The sequence below is a fragment of the Schistocerca cancellata genome, chromosome 6 (assembly GCF_023864275.1).
Source record: "Schistocerca cancellata isolate TAMUIC-IGC-003103 chromosome 6, iqSchCanc2.1, whole genome shotgun sequence".
Taxonomy (NCBI): domain Eukaryota; kingdom Metazoa; phylum Arthropoda; class Insecta; order Orthoptera; family Acrididae; genus Schistocerca; species Schistocerca cancellata.
Genome location: NC_064631.1, coordinates 197224737 through 197249987, shown reverse-complemented (window position 1 = coordinate 197249987; position 25251 = coordinate 197224737). Strand labels below are relative to the sequence as shown.

General features: G+C 46.4%; 1 protein-coding gene across 1 annotated transcript; it reads right to left on the bottom strand.

Annotated features, from left to right (window-relative positions):
* Positions 1-1539: 1539 nt before the first annotated feature.
* LOC126191249 (uncharacterized) lies at positions 1540-22612 on the bottom strand. Its single transcript, XM_049932058.1, has 4 exons — positions 22452-22612; positions 10068-10153; positions 6564-6746; positions 1540-2801 (listed from the first exon to the last, which is right to left on the bottom strand). The coding sequence occupies exons 2-4, from the start codon at positions 10119-10121 to the stop codon at positions 2622-2624; spliced, it is 417 nt and encodes a 138-aa protein (XP_049788015.1). The 5' UTR covers positions 10122-10153; positions 22452-22612; the 3' UTR covers positions 1540-2621.
* Between the last annotated feature and the right edge of the window lie 2639 nt (positions 22613-25251).

The window sequence follows — 25251 nt, the reverse complement described above, 5'->3', positions numbered from 1 at the left end:
GTCTGCACGTCCAGCACGAACGCTGGTCCAGCTGAGGCGCCAGGTGGAAATGGCATGGCAAGCCGTTCCACAGGACTACATCCAGCATCTCTACGATCGTCTCCATGGGAGAATAGCAGCCTGCATTGCTGCGAAAGGTGGATATACACTGTACTAGTGCTGACATTGTGCATGCTCTGTTGGCTGTGTCTATGTGCCTGTGGTTCTGTCAGTGTGATCATGTGATGTATCTGACCCCAGGAATGTGTCAATAAAGTTTCCCCTTCCTGGGACAATGAATTCACGGTGTTCTTATTTCAATTTCCAGGAGTGTAATTTGGCGTTTAATTTCAATTAGAAGACAAGCTTGACAGTTATTCCTGTATCTGTCGCCACTCTCTTCATGCGTTAGATTTTTTTATCTTAAGTTGATTTGAAGACCTCGGATGTAAAAGATTTTAAAGGAAAATCTGTGAGAAACAGAGTAATTGGGGGTAAACCATGGTACGTGGCGTGCTTTATTCATAGTAGTTGATAGTTACACGACAAACTGAGAAATGGCGACTCTATATCTAATTCCAAATTCTCACTAATGGTAACCTTGTCAGGATGTGTGCATGGAAACAGTAGTACTCCCAAAAAGATGGCTGCCAGTAGAGAAACTCCTCAGGTGTTCGTTCCAGGTAGACGCTTTTCAGGGACAATTTGTACAAATCCGAGGGTTATGATCCTGAATATTTTCGTGAACGCAAATGCCCTTCGAAATCGGGTAAATGTGAATAATTATTTAAGCTGGTTAACTAGTGTCGAGTACCAATGTTTACGTGAATTCTCGTGAAATGGCAGAAATGTTATGAGCAATTCCTAAATTTACATGTTGTGGTAATGCGATAACAAGATTAATTTTATATTGTGCCGAATCATAGATTAATTTTTGATGTTACTATGCTCTATCATTCCAGAACCTGGAAATGCAAATCTTAGTATCTTAATTTTAAAGAATATGTATATTTGTAAAGTTTCACAGTAACGATTCGTTAACAAGCGCAACAATTAATCAGTGGTAAGTCAATAACAGCTGACTTTAAATAGACTCAGTTTCAAGTAAACGATGTTATGTCTCGATTGACGTATTTATAAGAATAAAACTTTGGCTAGAATTAGCAATTCTAAAAGTATGTCGCTACTCTGTACATATTTCAAAACAAATAAATAAAAAAATCACAGTCGATGTACTTGTCACATCTTAGTTGCGAGATTTTATTGAAATTTTACTGCTCAGTTTCTCAAGATAACCATCTTGTCCTTTCCGTTTGTTTACTCGCTCGGTGGTAATTATTTTAGACCAGCATTCAGTTGCTGCCACCCTGTGTTTTCTTTATAACTAATAGTGAGCCATTGCTTACGTCACAGGAGCTGGAAATATGTTACTAGTAATGATGAAACATATGAACAGTCATTTTTATTTTAGTGGAGTAAAATACGAGCATTTTCATGTGCACTATGGTATGGATACTTATAAAGGAAACTGAAATGATGGGAAAAAACTGAAATAACCACTTACAATTACTGAAAGAGCACATTTTATTGAAAACTGATGACGAATGGTCGAGCACAAACGTATAAAATTCATATTTTGCTACCTCTAGGGCAGACAAACACACACACACACACACACACACACACACACACACACACACACACGTGGTATGAACACACGTAAATACTATGATAATACTGGCGTGATCGCTCAGTGCTACACTTACGTAATACAATGACAATACAGTTCACTTACAGAAGAAATAATACTAGCGAAGTGAGCATCAATGGAGCTTCATAATACAAACACAGGATAGATTAGGCAAATAAATAGTAAAAAATCAAATAAGGATTCAGGAATGTGGATCTGATCTGTAGCTTTACTACATGATATTTGAAGGAATCCACCCCCACAAACTAGGAACACCCTATTGACAACCAGTACCCATTAACGAAGAAGACTGCTGGTGCATCAAAGTCTGTAACGGAATTATCTCACGACGACATTTTCGTTGTCGGTAGAGGGAGTTGGCCTTTCTCTTCCGGTGCTAGCTGGGTGAGGATGTCACCATATTAAGCCTCAGAAGTTGGCAGTATGCCAGCTAACCGTAGTAGGGTTTTACCACTGGTGAACGAAGCAGAGAGTGTCTTCTTGCCTTGAGGAAGTAGATCTCTGCATGTAGGAAATGGCAGCTCATGCTTAGGATTGCAGTCTTTGACATCTACCGGATGACACCCAAGCATGGAGCGGTGTGGACCCTGAAGGAAGTAATTGAATGGACGAGCTGGGAGTAGTGACCGTTGGCAAACTCTGTGGGAGACCAGCCAACGGATGTAGGATTTCTGTTGTGACACTGACGGCGAGTTTTCAGTCCCAGCTACGCTGCAGTGGTGGGCGTCTGTGGCGCGTAGCACGCAGACGGGGGTTGTGGTGGTGAGGCGTGAGCCAGTCTTCCTCCTCCCTGTGACGTCACGGCGGGTTGGCCCAGGATGGGCCGGCCGGAGCCGCGAGCCTGTGAGATGTGGCGCCCGGAGGCGCGGAAGGGGACGTGCTGTCTGCTGTCTGCTGTCTGCTGTCTGCTGTCTCGCTGGAGGCGCCCCGCTTACAGCTCGACAGGGCGGATGCGACCGTTGGCGTCGAAGAGACGCTCACTGGGCGGCAACACGCCCACTAGGTTGGGCTCCAGCACGGCCACCATGTCCGGCCCGTGGCCGATGCCCTGGAAGGCGAGGCTGGCGTCACGGCCTGCGTACTCCAGCAGAATCTCCTCACCACCAGGGTGCTGCAAGGAAAGACGAGCTACGGTTACCCTCTGAACCACTCCCGTCCTTGTTAAATCGACCTTAAGGTATATATAACCTGGACGTTATATGGATGTGATCTGAAGAACGCTTCAACCAACAGAAGCTAAGATATACGAGGGCAGTCCAGAAAGTAAGTTACGATCGGTCGCGAAATGGAAACGACTATGGAAATCCGATAAAGCTTTGCAAAGATGTGTTGGGCAGTGTCTCTAGTATGACTCTAGGTAGAATTATGTCGTTCTTTTCATTCCTGAGCTCTTAGTGAGCGCGTAAAGATGTTATAGAAAATAGTGCCTCCCGCCAAGTACGAGGGCCTGGTGAGAATTTTCCCCTGAAGCTATGCAACCAACATTACATAACTGTCGTGCGGTTTCTTCTTCAAGACAATTCTCAGCCTCATTCTGCAGGGGCAATGAAGATGTTCCTGCATCGCTTCAATTGGAAATGTTTGGTTACCCACAATACAGCCCGTAATTGTCTCCCACTGAGTTTCATCTCTGCTCAAACGAACCGCTGGCTATGAAGACAACATTTTGGCACAGACAACGAGCTTTAGGCCAGCGTACAGAATTGGCGGAAAGCACTGGTGGCTGCCTTCTATGATGAGGGTATTGGAAAGTTGGTTCAACGCTACGACGAATGTCTGAGTCAGAACGGCGACTACGTAGAGAAGTAGCTGAAAGGTGTAGCTAACTGTTAGAAATAAAACATTTCTGATTTTCACTGTGATTTTCATTTCGCGATCAATCGTAACTTACTTTCTGGACAGCCCTCGTATCATGAACCTGAAATGGGATGACTTCATATCCAACACGGCTGTTCTTGAGAAAGCAAAAATGTATAGCATGTAAGCTGTTATCATTGGGCATCTACTCAGATGGGTCGGACGTGTCCAGCGGATGAAAAATGACAGACTTCCACGCCAAATGCTGTACAGCGAAGTGAGCACAGGTGCCCCTCTGAAACGTTATAAGGATCAGTACAAGAAAAATCTGAAAAACTTGAACATCGATCCGAGTAACTGGTCCACAATAGCAGAAGATCGAAGTCGCTGGCGCTCAGATACTCTTCAAAACTTTGAGCTGGAACGTCGAAGAATGGAGAATGACAAACGCCGGAGACACAAACTCCTCCAGGCTCAGCCACGTCTTCCACCTTCGATCAGCGGTAATGTCTGTGGCCGCCTGTTCCACACTAGGATTGGATTGCTAAGCCATCAACGACACTTCCACGCCTGAACCGTGACAAAGGAAATCTCCGGAGAGAAATGAAAACTCGGATACGAGTATCAGCCGACGACGACTGATTGACAAGTGTCATATTTAGTACACAGGGTTAGCACACTGGACAGTGGTTTGGGAGGACGATGGTTCAAACCCGTCTCTGGCCTTCCTGATTTAGGTTTTCCGTGATTTCCCTAAAGTCACTTGAGATGCATGCCGGGATGGTTCCTTTGGAAGGGCACGCCCGGTTTCCTTCCCCATCCTTCCCTAATCCGATGGGTCCGATGACCTCGCTGTTTCGTCGCTTCACCCAAATCAGCCAACTAGTATACAGGGTTATTCTTAAGTACCTCTGGTGTTTCAAGAGACGATGCGTGAATAACAGAAGACACACAGAAAACTGACGCATATCAGTGGGTAGACCATATTTCCAAGTTCTGATTCGTATTACGCGCTGCAACGTTGTTGCTCTAGGGAGGTAGGGGTCACAGAACGTGTAGAGTTATCATCCACAGTGTGTTGTCGCCTCAAATTAGCTGATGCTTTTCTGCAGCTCGTGGTCTTGCGGTAGCGTTCTCGCTTCCCGCGCACGGGGTCCCTGGTTCGATTCCCGGCGGGGTCAGGGATTTTTTCTGCCTCGAGATGACTGGGTGTTGTGTGTCTTTCATCATCATTTCATCCTCATTCACTCGCAAGTCGCCGTAGTGGCGTTAAAGAACTTGTGGAGCGGCGGCCGAACCGCCCTGCAAGGGGTCTCCCGGCCACCAATGCCATACGCTCATTATTATTACCTGATGCTTGAGGTTAGGCAACCCAGTCAACAGATTTCCGAAGCGGGCTGCTGTCGCACTTTTCTCAACGACTTCAGTGAACTGCTCGCACGCGTTGAAGTTGGACGCATCACAAACAGAGCCCGTAATGAGCACTTGTAATGTGAGCTACAAACTGGGGAAGACGCTCTGTCCGTTCACATGTGTATCTTTTCGGAATTCCTTGTAGTATTCGCACAGTCGACTTAAGAAACCCCCTGAGGTATTTATGAATAACCGTGTATGTGAGCTACATGGATGAAAAATTAGTCACTCTAGGAGGCTTGCGCTGGTACATTGCAACACAACCTCTAGTGCTGGTAATGGTCTCATTTCACAGAGGAAGAGAAATCCCAGACTACTTAAGATGTCCCATATGAAGCTAAAACCACTCATTGATGATTAGATCCCATTCAGCTACCAAGTTGTGAAAATGGTGATTACTGCCTTTCACCTGTTGTTGTAAATAGTCCCTCACATTTTATATGGGATCAAATTCAAATGTTCAAATGTGTATGAAATCCTATGGGACTCAACTGCTAAGGACATTGGTCCTTAAGCTTACACTCTACTTAATACTCATGCCCGAGGGAGGACTCGAACCTCCGCCGTATATGGGATCGAAAGCAGTAGTATCCACACGGCATTCACCATGAAGATGTAGAAGAAAGGCAACACCTAGTCACCGAGCCTTGAATAAACATCGTGGTTCATATTCACAGTAACATGAATGAGTGGACAGAAATTATGGCAAGAAAAACACGTCAATAACCTTGCGTAACCACATCTGGCCTTGACTATATCCTCCAAATACTGCAGCTTAAACGCGTAACTGCGCCTCCAGTTCATGCAGTGCCTTTTATCATCTGAAAAGAGGTAAAAGCGTGACCTGCATGACCACAATACATGCCAGCCACCAGTCAACTAGTGTCAAGCTTATGTTTGTTTGGACCATTCAGTATCTACAGCTTTATGTACCACTGTGAGCTATGTCCCTTTGCGAAGCACCCGATTCCATATGAGCGTTGCACGCACTATGTTCGATTGGACATTGGTTAGATGGATCTACATTCACTGACAGTAAAGGTTTCTGACGGGTTTATAACCGATTGCCACTGATAAGGCATGGCACTTATTTTTCGTGCCCTCTACATTTGAATGTTTCTGTGACCAGTGTTCTTACTTCACCTTAGATGGCTGACAGTGGTTCATCATTCCTTTTAGGAGAGAGTGAGAGTGACCAATATCTTGTCTAGGCGGCTTATATGCACAATGTAGCGGGTATAAGTGCAGCTGTCTCTACTGGTAACTGAGGATAGCGCACTGAACAGCATTACATCAGTATTTACGCCATTTGCAGACTAATAAGTATAATTATTACAATTCGTATATTTTTAGGTTGGTTAGTACCTCCACAGGTATGTGATAAGCAGGTGCAGCAAGTCAGGTGCTGAATTGTGGATGTATGAACGCAAAACGGTCAGTCTATACTGATAGGCGTAGCCCACTTAGTGGTGCAGTTACAGCAGTGCGGAAGACATCACGTCGTAAGGTTTGTGACGCGTTTGTGGCAAGGCCATTCGATGCAGAGACAAAACAACCAACACACGGTTGTGAGTACATATTAAGGTCCACATATAAAAATATCTGCAGTTATACCCGTTACACCCTAAGAGAGAGAGAGAGAGAGAGAGAGAGAGGTAGTTACCTTGGAGAGGAAGTCGGTGATGTCATAGACGCGGTCATTGATGATGATCCAGCAGTCATCAGGGCAGTCATGGCAGGCGACTTCTGATAAAGACACCTGTGGCGGCTGCTGGTCTCTGAGCCGCAGCGCGGTCACAGCGAGGCATAGCGCATCACCAGCCAGGGACAGCAGGTTGGCCGCCGCCTGTAACAATGCAGTACTACTTTGCAGACTTCTGCAGCAGGTGTCGAGGTGTCAGCCGCTGTTGCATGGGGCAGTTTCAGCGTTGCAGTGTTGTGAGAGAGGGACAGACAGAGTGGAGCACGAACGAAGGAAGGATAAGCCCCAGTCTACGGCCAAGTTCTGACGTTCGGGGCAGTCAGCACTGGGTATATCAACACAGGTGTGCGATAGATGGGCAGAAAGGAGGTGTAAGATAGAGGTGGGGAGCAGGAAGGAAGGAAGGACAAGCGTGTATGAGGAGTCAATACTGCTGCGTGGGGCACGCCAACATGGCACTGTTGTGAGAGGGACATAGAGAGAGAAAAAAAATGGGGGGGGGGGAATTGGTGAGAGAGTGTTTAGGTTCAAAATGGTTCAAATGGCTCTAAGCACTATGGGACTTAACATCTGAGGTCATCAGTCCCCTAGACTTAGAACTACTTAAACCTAAGTAACCTAAGTACATCACACACATCCATGCCCGAGGCAGGATTCGAACCTGCGACCGTAGCAGCAGCGCGGGAGTGCTTAGGGATCAGGCTTTGCAGCACAGGTGCGTCAACATGGCAGCATTCTGTGAGAGAGACAGAAAGGGAGGAAGCAAGAAAATGGGGAAGCGGGGCAGGAAAGGAAGGATAAGTATATGACAAGGAGTCAACCTGTGCTGCACGGGACATGTCAGCAATAGAGATGCAGAAAGAAAGAGACTTAGAATACAGTGAGGGGGGCCGGGGGGGGGGGGGGGGTAGGAGGAACGAAGGATGAGTCTGTGGAGGGTTCAGGTACTGATACATGGAGTGCGCCAACGTAGCAACGTTAAGATAGATAGATAGAGAGAGAGAGACAGAGAGAGAGAGAGACAGAAAGAGAAAAAAAGATGGAAGGCGGAAGAAAGGAAGGATGAGAGTGTGTGTAAGGGTCAGACTGTCCAGCTTGGCCCCGTAAACGTAGCAGCATGCGAGAGAGAGACAGAAAGAGAGAAACAAGAAAAGGGGGAAGGGAGGACTGGGGAGAAAGGAAGGACAGTCGTATGTCTATGGGTCAAGCTCTGGTACACAGTCACAAGCTCAGAATGGGGTAAGGATATGGAAGGCAAAACCCACAAATCATAGACTTCGCTGTGGTGGGGCAGCTAGACAATACATTTAGCCTTATTATAAGTACGGTATGGATGGGTGTTGAAGCCTTCTCAGTATCTGAAGGATCGACAGTCTCCATGACTGATGCATCTGACCTTCTAACATCGATATGGGCATGCTAAATTGTACTGCGAACAGCTGAAATTAGGGACAATGCTACAGTCTTTACGTTTCGTGATGCCATGTAGCTCAATTGTACCGTTTAAGGATATTGTCATCTTCTTGGGTAACATATTCCAGAGTTACAATATTCTTTCATTCAGATCTCTGGGCACCGATTACTCTGGAGCATATCATCAGAAAAAAAGCAATTTGGCGTTCTAGTGGTTGAAACATGACATGTTAGATCTATTAATTGGATTTGTAGCTTAGAGAATTTGAAAAGAGACATGGGTAAGTTGAAGTTAGATGCAATGGGAATTACTAAAGTGTGGTGGCAGGAAGATTAGCCTGGGTTCCAGAGAAAGGCAGGAACATGGAAGGCAAACCCTGAAAGTTACATGAATAACGTTTTTAGATTTAGCTAAAGTTTTTGACAATGTTGACTGAATTACACTTTGAAATTTGAGGGCAGAAGATAGAAAATTCAGGGAGTGAAAATTTGTCCACAGTTCATACAGAAATCAGACTGCAGTTATAAGTATTGAAGCAAATAGAAAGGAGACATTACCTGAGAAGGGAATGAGACAGGGATGTAGCCTACACGCGATGTTATTCAATCTGTACACTGAACAAGTAGTAAAGGGCACGTGAGGAAAGAATTGAAGGACATGAAAAGGAGACATTACCTGAGAAGGGAATGAGACAGGGATGTAGCCTACACGCGATGTTATTCAATCTGTACATTGAACAAGTAGTAAAGGGCAGGTGAGGAAACTTGGAAAGGCATTATTTCGTGACAGGAAATAAAAATTTCTGGCGACATCATAATTATGTTGGAGACGACAGAGGATTTGGAAGAGCAATTGAACGGAATTGATAACGTCTTAAAAAGAATGTAAGAGTTAAGTTAGAAATCAACAGAAGTGAAACAAGGGTAATGGAATGTAGTCGAATTAAATGAAGTGATGCTGAAGGAATTATATTAGGATATTAGATACTGATGCTAAAACTATGAGATGAGTCTTACTATTTTAGCATTGAAACAATTGATGATGACTGAAGAACAGAAGGTATAAAAGGCAGAATTGCAATACCACGAAAGCTTTTCCGATAAAAAGAAATTTTCTATTATCGAACACAAATTGAAGTGTTGGGAAGTCTTTACTGAAGATGTTTATCTGAAATATAGACTTGTAATGAAGTGATACAAAGACTATAAACGCTTGAGGCAAGAAGAGAACAGAAGTTTATGAAATGTGGTGTTACAGAAGAATAATGAGATTAAATGGGTAGGCGAAATAGTTAATGAAGAAGTTTATATGAGATACCGAAAGGGGGTGGAAAGGGGAAGGATAGGTGAGAAGCTTATGACTCCCAGCCCCACAGGGCGCTGTGGTAATGCAATGGCGAAAAGTTGAAAATTTGTGCTGGACTGGAATTTCACCTTTTTTTAACTTCACAGGTGCACACAAGTATGTTGCCTGGAGAATCTTAACAATAATACAGAATTGTAGTCTAGGAATTAATTCTTACTCCTCTGGATGCAGTAGAATTTTAGGAAATGGTTTGTGATATATAGAGTGCAGTGTTTGTGATCTTGCCCAGTACAGGGACACGGTTCTTTCGATCCACTAGGTTGTGGGGTAGAAACATTCCCAATTTGGAGTAAGCGGGAGAGATTTAATAGTTCCTGTGTTGGCCTTAAAATAAAGGAAATCATCCCGAAACCCTCGGTAGCAATCAGCTGATTCTAACTATTTTTAACCTAATTATGGGGCAATTATGCCCCAGGCAAAAATAAAAAAATGTGTGTGTGTGTGTGTGTGTGTGTGTGTGTGTGTGTGTGTGTGTGTGTGTGTGATGCACTGCATGGTCCGTGTATTGGGCTGTACCTTTCTATCTCAAGCAGGAAGTTACGACAGTAAACTGTACTAACACCGAACATTGACCCTGAGGATATCAAAAAATTTGTCAGGGACAGACTGATTATCTGCTTTTTAAGCCGCACTTGCTATGACAACGATAGAAGCTTACGCACAGAGTAAAGATGGTGGAAACTTACCGTGGTGGGAGCAACTGTGATTGGCTGACTTTCACTGCCGAGAGAAGCGGCCATCTTGCTGGCGAATCAGTGGTCTGCTCTGGCACCTGCAACAGCAGAAGCAACGTTGCTCGTTTATGCAGTGCTGCGGATTAGCTTTACATTTCGTTTAGCATATTTTTAAAAAAAATTTGATGTACAAGTACTGTTACTTTGGTGCGTCACTTTTGTGTTTTACTGTCTACATTAATACACGTCGTTAAGGTGACTATCATATTCACTGTGAGCATAGCGTATAAAGATGTTATTTATGCGTGAGATAAGTCGTCGTATTATTTACACGTATCGAAACATTTTATACTAAGTGATTCCAAACATTTAGTGCAGCTGACCTCATCGTCCCTTCTAATTCGGAATTACGGGTTTGGATTTTAAGGATCTCATATTTAGCATCCATCGACTAATCCTGCGTCTCAATTCTCAACGTTTTAACGTATTTGTAATTTCAGTCATGGGCTGAAATTCCAGGCAGTGGAATTACATGTAGTAACAAAAGTTCTGAGCCTAGTATTTAAACAGAAAAACCTACAGAAATGGCACAGAGTCACAATTATTGAACTATATGAAAATAACGAGAATTAGTTAGAAACTACGGCGTACATTATTCAATATGTAAACGTCACTGCAGGTATTCGGATTTAGGTTGTGACATATTCGATATGCCTGGCGTCAATGGCGATGATGTAGCGCTGACGAATAACGAAATTCTGCATGACCTGCTGAAGTGGCAGAACATCGATGCTGTCGACGATCTGTTGAATGGCTCTTTTCAGCTCAGCAATGGCTTTGTGGCTATTGCTGTACAGCTGGCCTATAATGTAGCTCCACAAAAAGGTGTCACATGTTTTCAGATCCGGAGAGTGTGGCGGTCAATGGTGGCCCATGGCAGTGGTCTCTGGGTCGCCATAGCCAGAATGCGGTCCCCAAAGTGCCCCTCCAGCACATTAAATACTCTCCTGCTTCAATGGGGTCGAGCTTCGTCTTGCAAGAATCACATCTTGTTGAAATAAGGGTCATTTTGGATAATGGAGATGAAATTATCTTCCAAAACCTTCACATACCGTTTGGAAGTCACGTGCCATCAAGGAATATCGCACCGATTATTCTGTGACTGGACGCTGCACACCATACAGTCCCCCGTTGAGGGTGAAGAGACATCTCGATCGCGAAATTCGGATTGTCAGTCCCCCAAATGCGCTAATTTTGCTTGTTGACGAACCCATCAAAATGAATGTGGGCTTCGTCGCTAAACGCACACTAATTCCTATCATGTCCCGCGGCCAATCGTGCTATTTGAACGATCTAACGCAAACCGTTCATACGCTACGACGGTTTTATTTCAAATAGTTCAATAGTTACCACCCTGTGTATCTCTCTACTCGTCTTACACCTGGTGTATCTTCTCAAAGCTGTCAGACGCATTTTTTAAAATTAAGGTTCGGCATTTTCTTGCAATTTTGTTACTGCAATGTGCAAATGGACTAAGCCCGAAGAAGTAGTACTAGTCACGTATTTCATGCAGTGTCCAGGAAAAACTTTCATTTGCCTGTCGTTATAAACCTTTTTTTCCAAAATGGAGATGACACATGTTGCCATCAGTTCAGACACAACCGAAAACATGCAGCGTAGCAGTCAGCCAAAAAATCCAAAGCCATTCACAAGAAGTGCGGGAAAGGTAGTGCTCGCTTTCTTATGGATTACTTGTAGCATGGGACAACGGGGAATGGCTGTGATACAGACCTTGACCACCTTCCGCAAAACGATCAAACCCAAGCGTCCAGGGCGGTTCACCCGCGGTCTCGTTCTGCTCCACATCACTGCAAGGCCACAAGCAGCAAACGATGTCAAGGAGTTCTTGCAGACGTTTAAATGGGAGGTTTCCGGTCATCCTCCACGCAGTCCGGACTTGCCATTTTTGGAGAGCTAAAGACGGCTTTCAAAGGCAAACCGTTCACCTCGAACGAGGACGTTAAGTCGTACGTTCGAAATTTGTCCACAACGCAGCTGCAGGAATTTTACCTGACGGACATTCACTGCCTCGTGTCACAGGAGCAGATGTGTCTCAAGAGTGCAGGGCATGCGGCTGGTCCCGATGGAGGTCCGAGTGCTCCCTCGGGCATGGGTGTGTGTGTTTGTCCTTAGGATAATTTAGGTTAAGTAGTGTGTAAGCTTAGGGACTGATAACCTTAGCAGTTAAGTCTCATAGGATTTCACACACACACACAGTGCTGGGCAACAAACAGTTCTGGAACAGACGTACAGATTTCTGTTTACAGGATTCAGGATTGTTTTGTTTTGAAAAGCCCCGTCATAATACTTGTTGTGCTGAAGAGGGTAGTGACTGACGGTAATAGCAGAAGATAATGGTTTCAGCTGAACAGACACAATTTAAATTGCTAACCATGACTGGTTACGTTAGACACGAAATTTTCGCGAAGTTTACTGGATAAAGGATGACTATTAAAGTGAAATGAAATGATCGTGTGACATTATTGGCCTGTAGGCCCCGTCCGGGGAAGTTCGGTCACCGGGTTGCAAGTCTTATTGCAGGTGACGCCACATTGGGCAACCCTTGCGTCGGTGATAATGAGAACAACACAACACCTAGTCCACGGGCGGAGAAAATTCTCCTACCGGGATGGGAATCCAACCCGGGCCCGCTGCATGGTAGGCAGACACATTAGCACTCAGCGAAGCAGGCGAACTGGCTGGCTACTAAATCAACTGTCATAAAACTGACGTAATGCAAATTTGTTAATATAAGGGGGCGATCAAAAAGATTCCCTCTGAGGGCCACAGCAAGTCCTTGCTTTCTTGTCGATGCTTACATACCTGCATCAGAGTAGCGCTGGACTGCATATACTCTGCAGCAACGCACTCAAACGAATACTTTTTAATCGCTCCTCGTATAAGAAAGCAGTAGCGCAGAAAGAGCACTGCAGTAAGAGAGTGTAAGATGCAGTATTATAAATACCGAAGCTCAATCGCTGCATGCATTACACTTTGCTAATGTACAGAGAGACTGAATGACTAGTACAGTAGATCGGCTTAGCGGATCAAAAATGCACTTCTAGACACACCCAGACACGTTCGCTTACCGGAAGGAATTCCGTGCGATCGTCGCTGGCTGGCCGTCGTGATCGTATGTGCGAAGTTCCACAACCGGGCATTTCCGATCTGTGGTCGTGTGGAAACTTTTTCTCGATTCGATGCCCATTACCGTGCCCCAACCTAATAACCTGGTCGTTCTTGTCCACCCTGTATACTAGGAACTTGTAAGGTTTACGTGTCACAGCTGTTTTGCCAGCCCAAGTTGGACCTAGCAGGGTCAGGTGCGCGCGCGCGCTCGTGTCTGTGTGTGTGTGTGTGTGTGTGTGTGTGTGTGAGCGGCGCGCGTCGTTCGTGCATCGCGATATCGGCCGGCTGGTGTGCTGGTTGCCTCGCGACTGGCGCTGCGTTGCGTTGCTGGGAGACCGGTCTGCGGCCGGCGGTCACGTGAGGCTCGCCCGCCGTCAGGTGACGCTCACGTTCGGCTCACCTGGGCCGGTCGCGCGTCCCGCACGAGGAAAAGCCAGCCGACCGCTCGCGTCGACCAATGGCCGGCCTCGGCTGCGCTGCACCGCCGCAGCCACCTGCCTTACGTAAGGCAGCCACGGCCGCCCGACCACTTGGGGCACAGCAGCGCCCGTTCCTCGGCGGTGCCGGGCTCTCGCAACTCGCAGCGCGGCGGACACTGGGCGCATTTCAAGGTACCCTACTTACGGCCGTGTGGGCGATCGATACGTAGCGAACTCGGTCAGGTTGTAATTCGAGTAATCTCAGTTAAACCTCGACTACAACGTTCAGCAGTCACTGTTATTCGGAAACTTCGTCCACAGCCCATTGAACCGACCGACCGCCGTGTCGTCCTCCGCCAATAGCGTCACTCGATGCGGTGTGGAGCGGCTGTGGGGTCAGTACCCCGCTCTCCCGATTGTTGTCAGTTTTCCTGACCTGGAGCCGCCACTACTGGCTCAAGTAGCTCCTCAACTAGCATCACGAGCCTGACTGAACTCCACTGCAGTCCTCCCACCGAGGAGAAATCTCCGGTAGAGCCGCGAACTGTACACGAGTCCTACACGGACAAAGTTTGTTGTTGTTGTGGTCTTCAGTCCAGAGACTGGTTTGATGCAGCTTTCCATGCTACTCTATCCTGTGCAAGGTTCTTCATCTCCCAGTACCTACTGCAATCTACATCCTTCTCAATCTGTTTAGAGTATTCATCACTTGGTCTCCCTCTACGATTTTCACCCTCCACGCTGCCCTCCAATACTAAAATGGTGATCCCTTGATGCCGCAGAATATGCCCTACCAGCCGATCCCTTCTTCTAAAGTTGTGCCACAAATTTCCTTTCTCTCCAATTCTGTTCAATACCTCCTCATTAGTTATGTGATCTACCAATCTAATCTTCAGCATTCTTCTGTAGCACCACATTTCGAAAGCTTCTATTCTCTTCTTGTCTAAACTGTTTATGGTCCATGTTTCACTTCCATACATGGCTACACTCCATGCAAATAGCTTCAGAAACGACTTCCTGAGACTTAGATCTGTACTCTATATTAACAAATTTTTCTTCTTCAGAAACGCTTTTCTTGCCTTTGCCAGTCTACATTTTATATCCTCTCTACTTCGTCCATCATCAGTTATTTTGCTTCGCAAATAGCAAAACTCATTTACTACTTTAAGCGTCTCATTTCCTAATCTAATCCCCGCAGCATCACCCGATTTTATTCGACTACATTCCATTATCCTCGTTTTGCTTTTGTTGATGTTCATCTTATATCCTCCTTTCAAGACACTGTCCATTCTGTTCAGCTGCTCTTCCAGTTCCTTTGCTGTCTCTGACAGAATTACAATGTCGTCGGCGAGCTTCAAAGTTTTTATTTCTTCTCCATGGATTTTACTTCCAACACCGAATTTTTCTTTTGTTTCCTTTACTGCTTGCTCAATATACAGATTGAATAACATCGGGGATAGGCTACAACCCCGTCTCACTCCCTTCCCGACCACTGCTACCTTTCATGCCCCCTCGACCCTTATAACTGTCATCTGGTTCATGTACAAATTCTAAATAGCCTTTCTCTCCCTGTATTTTACCCGCGCCACCTTCAGAATTTGAATATCTGCAAAATGTAAACGCCAGGGAGTCATAAAATCCAAAAATCGTTTACCCAGATGGGGACCCTTCATGCCTTTGACACAATGCTGCTTCAGACTCGGAGACTTCTGAGACATGGATAAAAACTTTCTATAAGTATCAGGAACCATTTATAAATTTATTTCACTCGTCTTTTGTTAACTGTTTAGTTTTTTTTGTCTTACTAGGCGGGGCATGTAACAAGTTAACATAATGGTTAGAAGAGTAAGTTGAAGCAGACTGAGTAGACAAAGAGAAATACCTACAGGAGCTTCACAGGAGCTGTACCTGTCCAGCAGAGTGAAAAATGCGTGTGCAGTCTAACGTTGTCTGTATCACGGGAAGGGGGAGGGGTGGAGCGGAGGGAAGAGAGAGATTCCACCAGCCTCATACGTAGCGCAAATAGTAGGATTCAACTCTCTAACTACCATAATGAAAGCCAAAATTAAGAGATGAACGAAACAGTAACATTATAAACCCGAGAAAGATGAGGGAAATATTCAAAGGAGCCTTGGTACTGAGGTGACACCAGCATTGACTAAACGGATTGTAGTCAGAGTTGCTGTGAAGTTGTAACCCACTCCTTTTGAATACGCTTTCTGTGTCACAGACTTTCAAATAGAAACGCCGTTGAACAGAAGGCTGGATGAAACACTCTAACGAAAGAAAGTGCCGGCCTCTGTGACCGATCAGTTCTAGGCGCTTCAGTCTGGAACCGCGCGACCGCTACGGTCGCAGGTTCGAATCCTGCCTCGGGCATGGCTGTGTGTGATGTCCTTAGGTTAGTTAGGTTTAGGTAGTTCTAACGCTAGGGGACTGATGACCTCAGATGTTAAGCCCCATAGTGCTCAGAGCCATTTGAACCAATTTGATAAAATTCAGAATCCTGAACATCTCAGCCGTAATGTAAGACAAAGCTGAGAGTTGACAGTACGGAAGTATAACCCGTGTACAAGTTAACGGACACGGAGAGTAACGGAGTCTGGACGGATGACGGCCGCAGTATCTTACGGTACGCCGCCAGCTCGCTCGGTGGTTGCTTCCTCCTGGCGCTAGACTCTCCGCAGAGACGCACGGCTGCAGCAGGGAGCCCTGGCGGTGCTGAGAGAGCGTCATTGTGTGATGGAAGCGGCACAGCGCGCCGCGGTGTGTCCTTGGCAGTGAACCCGGCAAACAGTGCGGCAGCTTTCGCCTCGCTGCAACCGCAGCCTGTCATTCCACCGTCACGTTTCGCCACTGTTCGCTTTCCCACCAGAACAAGTCCTAGATCGGGAGCTAGAAAGGCCAAAGTGCTGTAGTCTACTGCAGGTCTCTCGGTGTAGCAGTTCTCTGTACTGACATTCACCCTGATCAACGTCACAGAAAGTCATACGCACTGTGCCCCTACCCTCACCCGACCGTCATCCTCTTGGCATCTTTTCGTAACTGAAATAGTTTTCAGAATGAAATTTTCACTCTGTAGTGGAACGTGGGCTGGTTTTGAAACTTCCTGGCAGATTAAAACTGTGTGCCGGACCGAGATTCGAACTCGGAACCTTCGCCTTTCGCGGGCAAGTGCTCTACCAACTGAGCTACCCAAGCACGACTCATGACCCGTCCTCACAATTTTACTTCCACCAGTACCTCGTCTCCTACCTTCCAAACTTCACAGAAGTTCTCCTGCGAACCAGCAGGACTAGCACTCCTGGAAGAAAGGAGATTGCGGAGACATGGCTTAGCCACAGCCTGGGGGATGTTTTCAGAATGAAATTTTCACTCTGTAGTGGAACGTGGGCTGGTTTTGAAACTTCCTGGCAGATTAAAACTGCGTGCCGCACCGAGACTCGAAATAGTTTTATTCCTATTGGGTTCGGAAACGTCAGGAACGCTATCAGCTGACGATGCTGCTATCTATAAGAAAGAATCATGTCTGGACCACAGTAAGATAATGCAGAAAAAGAAAGGAGCTCCTCGTGCAGGTCGTGAAGGCATAAAGGATGTCGACCGACCGCCGTCGTCATGCTGGCGCGGCATGTAGGGCACTTCGTCAGCACACCTCTTTCCCGGCCATTTTGCGACTTTCCAGACTGTTGAGCCACTACATGTCATTCTAGCATCTCCACAATTGGCATCACGAATCTGAGAGCACCCTCTTCCAGTTCTGCCACCAAGGGAAAGTCCTTGTTAGTACCGAGAATCGAACCTGGGTCCTCCGCATGGTAGCCACTCAGCTACCGTGGCAACGGAATGTAGAAACATCTGGAGAAACACCGTATCAGCATCACCCTATTATAACTGCTCACTTTGCTTCCAGACCAGGTGCACTAGAAATGCTTCGCATCAGTTCTTTGATAAGGCCGCGTTTAAAGTTGGAATAAGACACGCACGAGGCAGTCACTAATGTCAATACGGTGAAAATGTTTTTCCCTTTGTTGAAAATGGAATCCTTCGATAAAGGAAGCCTAATGTCAGCAGAGAGGCGCAGCTACTGTTAGGAAGCTACAACTGATTGTTAACCTGTGTCACAGTTACAATTTAATATGGCCGAGTATCGATTTCTTTCGTTATCAGCCTTATTCAGAACTACAAAAAACTAAACAAAAATGACCAGTATATAAAGAGAGCTAAGCTGTCTCAGTAAATGTACCCGCACACGATACGCCACATGATCAAGGTCACTATCAGTAAGCAACTGTAAGGCGGCCACGCGAGAGTGAAATTAAAAAGACCGCAACGGCAGTGTAATTATGTCCCTTGAGTTTACAAAGACAGCAGATTATCGCTCAATGGTCTTCTTGCTGGCTTTCTCATGGTATCTGTTGACTGAGACTCTAGATGTGGAGTCCGGCCTAACAAAGTCAGAAGAAGGCACAGGGCAAACGTAATATTTCTATAGCTTTGTAATAAAAGTACGGAGAAGCAGTGTCTCAGACAGGTTCGTTATTTACAGGAAGCCAAAAATGTGTGTGAAATCTTATGGGACTTAACTGCTAAGGTCACGAGGCCCTAAGCTTACACACTACTTAACCTAAATTATCCTAGGGACAAACACACACACCCATGCCCGAGGGATGACTCGAACCTCCGCCGGGATCAGCCGCACAGTCCATGACTGCAGCGCCTTAGACCTCTCGGCTAATCCCGCGCGGCTACAGGAAGCCAATTTAGCGCTGTGCTGACATGTTAATGAATGTATAGATAAGGAAAGAAGGCAACACCAGTAAAAGAATAAGTTGAAGACAGTCTGAAATACCTTTGTCGAAAGTGCATTTCTTCACCAAAGTGGATAATGTGTATGATTTGCAGGACTATCTTCATCGTGGATGGTCGGAGTGGAGGGGGTGTGGTAGGAAAGAGACGGATTCCGTGAGACATTAGGAAAATGTCGGTACACTAAACCCGAACACTCCCGTGATCACGAACCGATTAACGACTGGCGCCAACGTCTTTCATCTAACCGACTACATGCAGCAAGAATGACGATCGTACACGACGGGAGGGTGAACGATATGTGTTACGCAGCGCAGCGTTTGATTCTCCCAGCCTCATATGATGCGCACGCTGTAGGGTTCAACTCTTTCCAAAACGAGCGAGAACCGAACTCGGGTGTATTGCGAATGTCATGACCGGACTTGCGTCAGCTCTTGCGTCAGATAGCGAGACCTGAAACTCGAGTGGCCAGCGGCATTCATTGCCATACAAAGCATAACAGTTCAGGCCGAAAGCCTCAATCTGAGCTTCGTACAGCAGGGAAGCATTTTTAACACGCGGAGCAGTACGCTACCTTTCTCAAACTTGAAGCAGTTATCACCTGGGTACAGTAAAACGCAGGCAAAACGCACCTATCTTCTCATCATTTCTATAACGGGTCGCGTAATGAGCGTATTAGAATATCTTTGAACTTACATCAAAGTGTTGAAAAACTCAAGTTCCTTTGTACAGAAGAATAACTGCGCTGGAGGATAGTCACAGTACCTACTGCGTCATAGGGAGAGACCTTGGAACTGGCGTTAAACGTTTTCTGGGAAGCTTTCGCGCTCCTGATTTTACGTTCGACTCAAAAGATACTGGATTCACTTCGACGAATACTCTTTTTTCGTGAATGGGAACATCAGTTAAAAATACTGCTGCGAACGTCACAATATATCCAGCAGGAAACGATTATGTGACAAATCAGCGATATATCTGTACATTTCTGGGAATAGACATGCGTACTTCATATTGTTCCGTGACAGCCTGTGATTAACATTAAGGTTTACTGCAGTCAGGTGTGTTCGTAATGACTACACAGCTTTCGACACGGAGCTGAAAATGACTTCTCTATCGAATCCGGTTTCGCCATTACAGAATTCACGGGAGTATTTGACTACAATATACTTTCCCGTTCCTCTCTGCCAATAAAGTTGCAATTGTGAAACCGACTTTTACCATCAGTGACCACTACCACAAACTGCATCTGCGTACTCTTCTTAACGACATCGCACTGCAAGCACCGATAATCGGTAGATACCTGTTCAAAACGGTACGCGTAAGGAATGGAGCTCCGTTAGTCTCAGGCTAAAAATAGATCTCTTCTCGTTCCATTATTCAGACTTTCCTATGCTTTTAGCTACTAACTGTAATACAAAAATTATTTTTGTGCGGCAGATGTACCATTTCGAAGGCATCCTGTTATTATGGTTAACGGGTCAATTTTGAAATTAAACGAAGACCCATTAGCGCCGTGATGCAACCGGGCAGGCAACACGCACGACACGGAGGCAACGCTTTGCCTACTAACAGGGGCGACCTCGCAGTCCGAGTTCTTGAACTTCGTTTAGACGTTCGGGTCGGAGGTTCATTGCTCTACACGCCTCTCTGTGGTGATCGACAGCTGCAGCAGGCGCGACGCTGTCGGATACTTCTAGAAATGAATACTCGAAGAGACGACTAAGGAAGTTTCCAATGAAAGCACTTAAACGCCGAAAAACGGAAAATGTCGATCGACGAAGAGTAACGTTGAAAACGCGTTAGATGTTCAGTTTACTTACTACGTATAGATATCGGAGGATAGTAGCTCCTGAATCAAATTACAGCTTTTATTTGCTCCCTATCTACAAATAACTGCTCAAAAAGAATGCACTGTGAGAATCTGACTTCCGTACGAAAGACATAGTTGCATAGTTTCTGCGTCTGGAGAAAAATTAATGCATTCTGTTCCCCAATGCATGAACGAGTGTAGCATTTTATATTTATAATACAACAATGTTTGTCGTATATTTTAGCTTGTCTGCCAATTATATGTGCTAAAGATGCAAGTATGACTTCCTCTTGGCCACTACAGCGCACAAATTTTACGACTTAAATGAAGCCAAACTGGAAACTATTAACGATTAGTTTAGTAGCAACAAAGACTGCATTTTACGTGGTATACATACCGTTGATCTGTCTTCCATGTGGGACTGATTTTAGCATTACGAGAGAACATCGTTATCGCCAGCGCTAAGTTTTTGATTCTTTACGTTAGATACACTAGATTGACATTTTTAACAAGATGAGATACTTTGCTACTGGCATTTTCATCTCGTCGGTCATGGACCTATGAAACGCAAACCAAATAAACATTTTCTAGCAGAGGTACGCTGTTTCCGTTTCTATTCGCCAGTCCCTTATTTAAAATATTCACATCGCATTATCGATTTTTAAGCAATACAACCACATCTTCAGATGTGCAAAACGTGCTTCTGATTAATCGAAATACGTATGCGACATTCAAATCAAAATGGCGTTCATATGTTTCAAAGGTGTAACAAGCGACTAGTATTTTCCTGCCATTTCAGTCGCGTTTGATACCCTTAGAGGTGACGCGAGTTTTGAAATCTGCGAATGCCGTTTATGTTACGACAAAATATTAGGATTTCGACTAATGGGAACAGCTATAGTGACATGTGAAAATGTGACTGTATAGTCAAGAAATTGATAATGCAATGTAAATATGCCGTAAATAAGAGAAAGCTAAGTAGAAATCCACACAATATACGGTTAACAAATTACATTTATCTCATCCGTAATGGACGTTGAAAATGAGGCTACGACTGAAATAGCGAATGCTTCGTATTATTACTGCAACCAAGCACTTTTTAATACTTTTCATAAATTATTTACGTTTCCATTAGGTATCTTTCGAGTCAGTAAAAAATATCAACTTCAGATGGATATGTAATAACAGGCAGTCCACCTGGAGTAATGTGTGAGGTGATTGTAAATACCGACCATCTGAATATGAGACACCAGTGACTCGAGAGAGGTGCAATGGAAAAGTTAACGTTTTATGAAAAGTATTATAAAGCAACTGGCTGCAGTATTAGTACAAAGCACCCACTGTTTTAATAAAGTGCATATGGAAGCGCCAGCAGATTGTTCTGCAGCGATGGAGTCTACGAAATTTTCTGGCTCTTTTCAAAGTACCCGAACAAAGAAGGAGGATTGTGGTTTAAGATGCCATCGATGTCGAGGTCATCAAAGAGCGTCGAAACGTTGCAGTTTTCTCTTTTGGGAAGATTTGAATACGCGCACAGTACAAAAGTCTTCCATTGCAGAACAGGGGCATGAAAGAGCACTTGGGTAAATTTTTGGATGGTTTTGCAGTACACTGCGCAGTGGAAAAGTAAACGTTTTCCGAAAAGTGTTATAAAGCAACTGGCTGCAGTATTAGTACAAAGCATCGGCTGTTTTAATAAAGTGCATTGGAAGGGCCAGCAGATTGTTCTGCAACGGTGGAGTCTACGAACTTTTCTGCTCTTTTCAAAGTACAAAGAAGGAAGAAGGATTGTGGTTTAAGATGCCATCGATGTTGAGGTCATCAGAGAGCGTCGAAGCGTTGCCGTTTTCTTTTTTGTGAAGATTTGCATACGCGCACAGTACAAAAGCCTTCCTTTGCAGAACAGAGGTATGAAAGAGCACTTGGGTAAATCTTTCGTTTTGCCGTACACGGTCGAAAAGGAGCAGTGTTTTTATTTATGCCGATTTGTACCTGTGCATATTATAAACGTCAATTGTTTGTGGAACAGGAGTCGGAAGAGAGAGAGAGAGGGAGAGACGGAGGAAGGGAGAGAGAGAAAGAGGGACGGGAAATGAGACACAGGGAGACAGGAGGCGTTGATAATGGAGATTAAGAATGAAGGGAAGCTGTTGCGGTGGCCGCCCTTACCTGTAGAGGAACTGCGTTCGGGGTTTCAGGTGACGTGCGAGCGATAAGTCGTGTTACGCGGGGCTGCGAGAGCGGCAACGTCAGAGTGGCTCGCCTGTGCTCTGGTGCGACGTCGACCACGGACTGATAAGCGGGCGGCGCGCGTTTGGCTATAAGTAGCGCCGGGTCGGCTGACGAAACGCGGCCCGCGGCGGACGAAGCCCGGTGGTGGCGTGGCCCGCCATTGGCTACCTGTGGGCGTGCCGCGGGGGCTGCGGCGGCGGCTGCCATTGGCGTTGCCGCCGCCGCCGCCGCCGCCGCCGGCACCTGCTTTCCTGGTCCGCGGATATCGGGACGGCGCGTGCAGCGTCGCTCGCTCGCCGGCCGCGCCGCGCCGGGGCCGCCCTTGGCTCGCGGGGTGCGGAAACTGGTCGTGCGGGCACCGAGGTGGCGGCTGGCGGCCAACTCTTCCCGCGTGCAGGAAGTGCCTTACGTAACTGGACGCCGGCCAACCAGCGCCGCCGCACGCACCGATCGCTCGCGTCCCCTCGTTCGTGTGCAGGTGTCGAGCGCTCCCCGCCGTAATTACTGTCCGCAAGGAGCGGCCTTGCCGCCGTAACTAACTACGTCTCTCAATGAAATGACACTTGCCGTGCAGAAAAAATGAAAATGTTAAGCAGGTGAGTCACCACAGAAACGAGTAACCACTGCAGTTTCCTTAAAATGTTTCTCGACGTCGCGTTTTATGGCCCGTGTTGTTTCGATGTTCAAACCACTGAGGGGACCGCAAAGTGGGTTGTATGTTAACCGGGGGCCTAGAAACGACGGAGAGGCTCCGTCCCCGCCGCAGCCGCAGTGGTCCACAACCCCACGACGACTACCGCAGTCCACTTCACCCCTCCGCCGCCCCACACCGAACCCAGGGTTATTTCGCTGTTAGGCCCCTGGTGGGCGCACCAGGGAACGCCTCACACCAGACGAGTGTAACCCCTATGTTTGCGTGGTAGAGTAATGGTGGTGTACGCGTACATGGAGAGCTTGAAACTTCCTGGCAGATTAAAACTGTGTGCCGGACCGAGATTCGAACTCGGGACCTTTGCCTTTCGCGGGCAAGTGCTGTACCAACTGAGCTACCCAAGCACGACTCACGCCCCGTCCTCACAGCTTTATATCTGCCAGTTCCTCGTCTCGTACCTTTCAAACTTTACAGAAGCTCTCCTGCGAGAGGGCGTGAGTCGTGCTTGGGTAGCTCAGATGGTAGAACACTTGCCCGCGAAAGGCAAAGGTCTCGAGTTCGAGTCTCGGTTCGGCACACAGTTTTAATCTGCCAGGAAGTTTCATATCAGCGCACACTCCGCTGCAGAGTGAAAATCTCATTATGGAGAGCTTGTATGCGTAGTAATCGCCGACATAGTGTAGCTGAGGCGGAATAAGGGAACGAGCCCGCATTCGCGGAGGCAGATGGAAAACCGCGTAAAAACCATCCACAAACTGGCCGGCTCACCGGACCTCGACACAAGTCAGCCGGGCGGATTCGTGTCGGGGGCCAGGCGCTCAAAAATGGTTCAAATGGCTCTGAGCACTATGGGACTTAACATCTATGGTCATCAGTCCCCTAGAACATAGAACTACTTAAACATAACTAACCTAAGGATAGCACACAACACCCAGTCATCACTAGGCAGAGAAAATCCCTGACGCCGCCGGGAATCGAACCCGGGAACCCGGGCGCGGGAAGCCAGAACGCTACCGCACGACCACGAGCTGCGGACGACCAGGCGCTCCTTCCCGCTCCGGAAAGCCGTGCGTTAGATCGCTCGCCTAACCGGGCGGGCGCAAAGTGGGTTACTTGGCACTGGACAGACCAAGTCGAAGAATCACATTACCTTGGAGCAAAATTAACGATTGATCGACGAAGCGGGCATGATGAGTCGAGTAGTCAAAAAATGGCTCTGAGCACTATGGGACTTAACATCTGAGGTCATCAGTCCCCTAGAACTTAGAACTACTTAAACCTAACTAACCTAACGACATCACACCCATCCATGCCCGAGGCAGGATTCGAATCTGCGACCGTAGCGGTCGCGCGGTTCCAGACTGTAGCGCCTAGAACCGCTCTGCCACTCCGGCCGACGTCGAGTGGTCGTAAAGTTTTGTAAGCGAGCGTGAAACCTGATGACGGTATTAGTCCTCGAGGGGTGGACTACTTTAGAGCAAAACTGATTTCTCAAGTTTGAGACCAGCTGTGAGGACAGCAGTCTGATGCTTTAGAGTAACACGCAGAGCAAATTGTTAATCAAAAAGTAATCTTAATTTTTCGTTCTCAAAAATGGTTCAAATGGCTCTGAGTACTATGGGACTTAACATATGAGGTCATCAGTCCCCTGGAACTTAGAACTACTTAAACTTAACTAACCTAAGGACATCACACACATCCATGCCCAAGGCAGGATTCGAACCTGCGACCGTAGCTGTCTCGCGGTTCCAGACTGAAGCGCCTAGAACCGCACGTCCACCATGGCCGGCTTTCGTTCTCCAAATTACTCGTATATACAGAATGCAAAGCAAAAAGGACCGTAGGAGGTCCAGAGTACTCAAACTGCCTCAAGCAGTTTTCTCCCCCCCCACACACACAGCCACTTGGCTTGGCCCTTTTTTTATGTCTCCAGACTCCTACCTGGTTGTATGCGCCCGTCACTTTTTTCTATCCTGCACCATCCTCTTCATGTCGAAGTAGCACTAACGCTCAACGTCCTCTCTTGTATGTACTCTAATCTCAGTCTTCACCAAAATTTTTTGCCATCTATGATCGTCTGGGTAC

Bases quoted from the DNA above. Each gene is read 5' to 3' on its own strand.
- LOC126191249 (XM_049932058.1), bottom strand. From the start codon at position 10,121: ATGGCCGCTTCTCTCGGCAGTGAAAGTCAGCCAATCACAGTTGCTCCC. The intron at 6,747-10,067 runs GTAAGTTTCCAC...GCATTGTTACAG, and splicing joins TCACAGTTGCTCCCACCACG to GCGGCGGCCAACCTGCTGTC. The intron at 2,802-6,563 runs GTAACTACCTCT...CTTTCCTTGCAG, and splicing joins TCACCGACTTCCTCTCCAAG to CACCCTGGTGGTGAGGAGAT.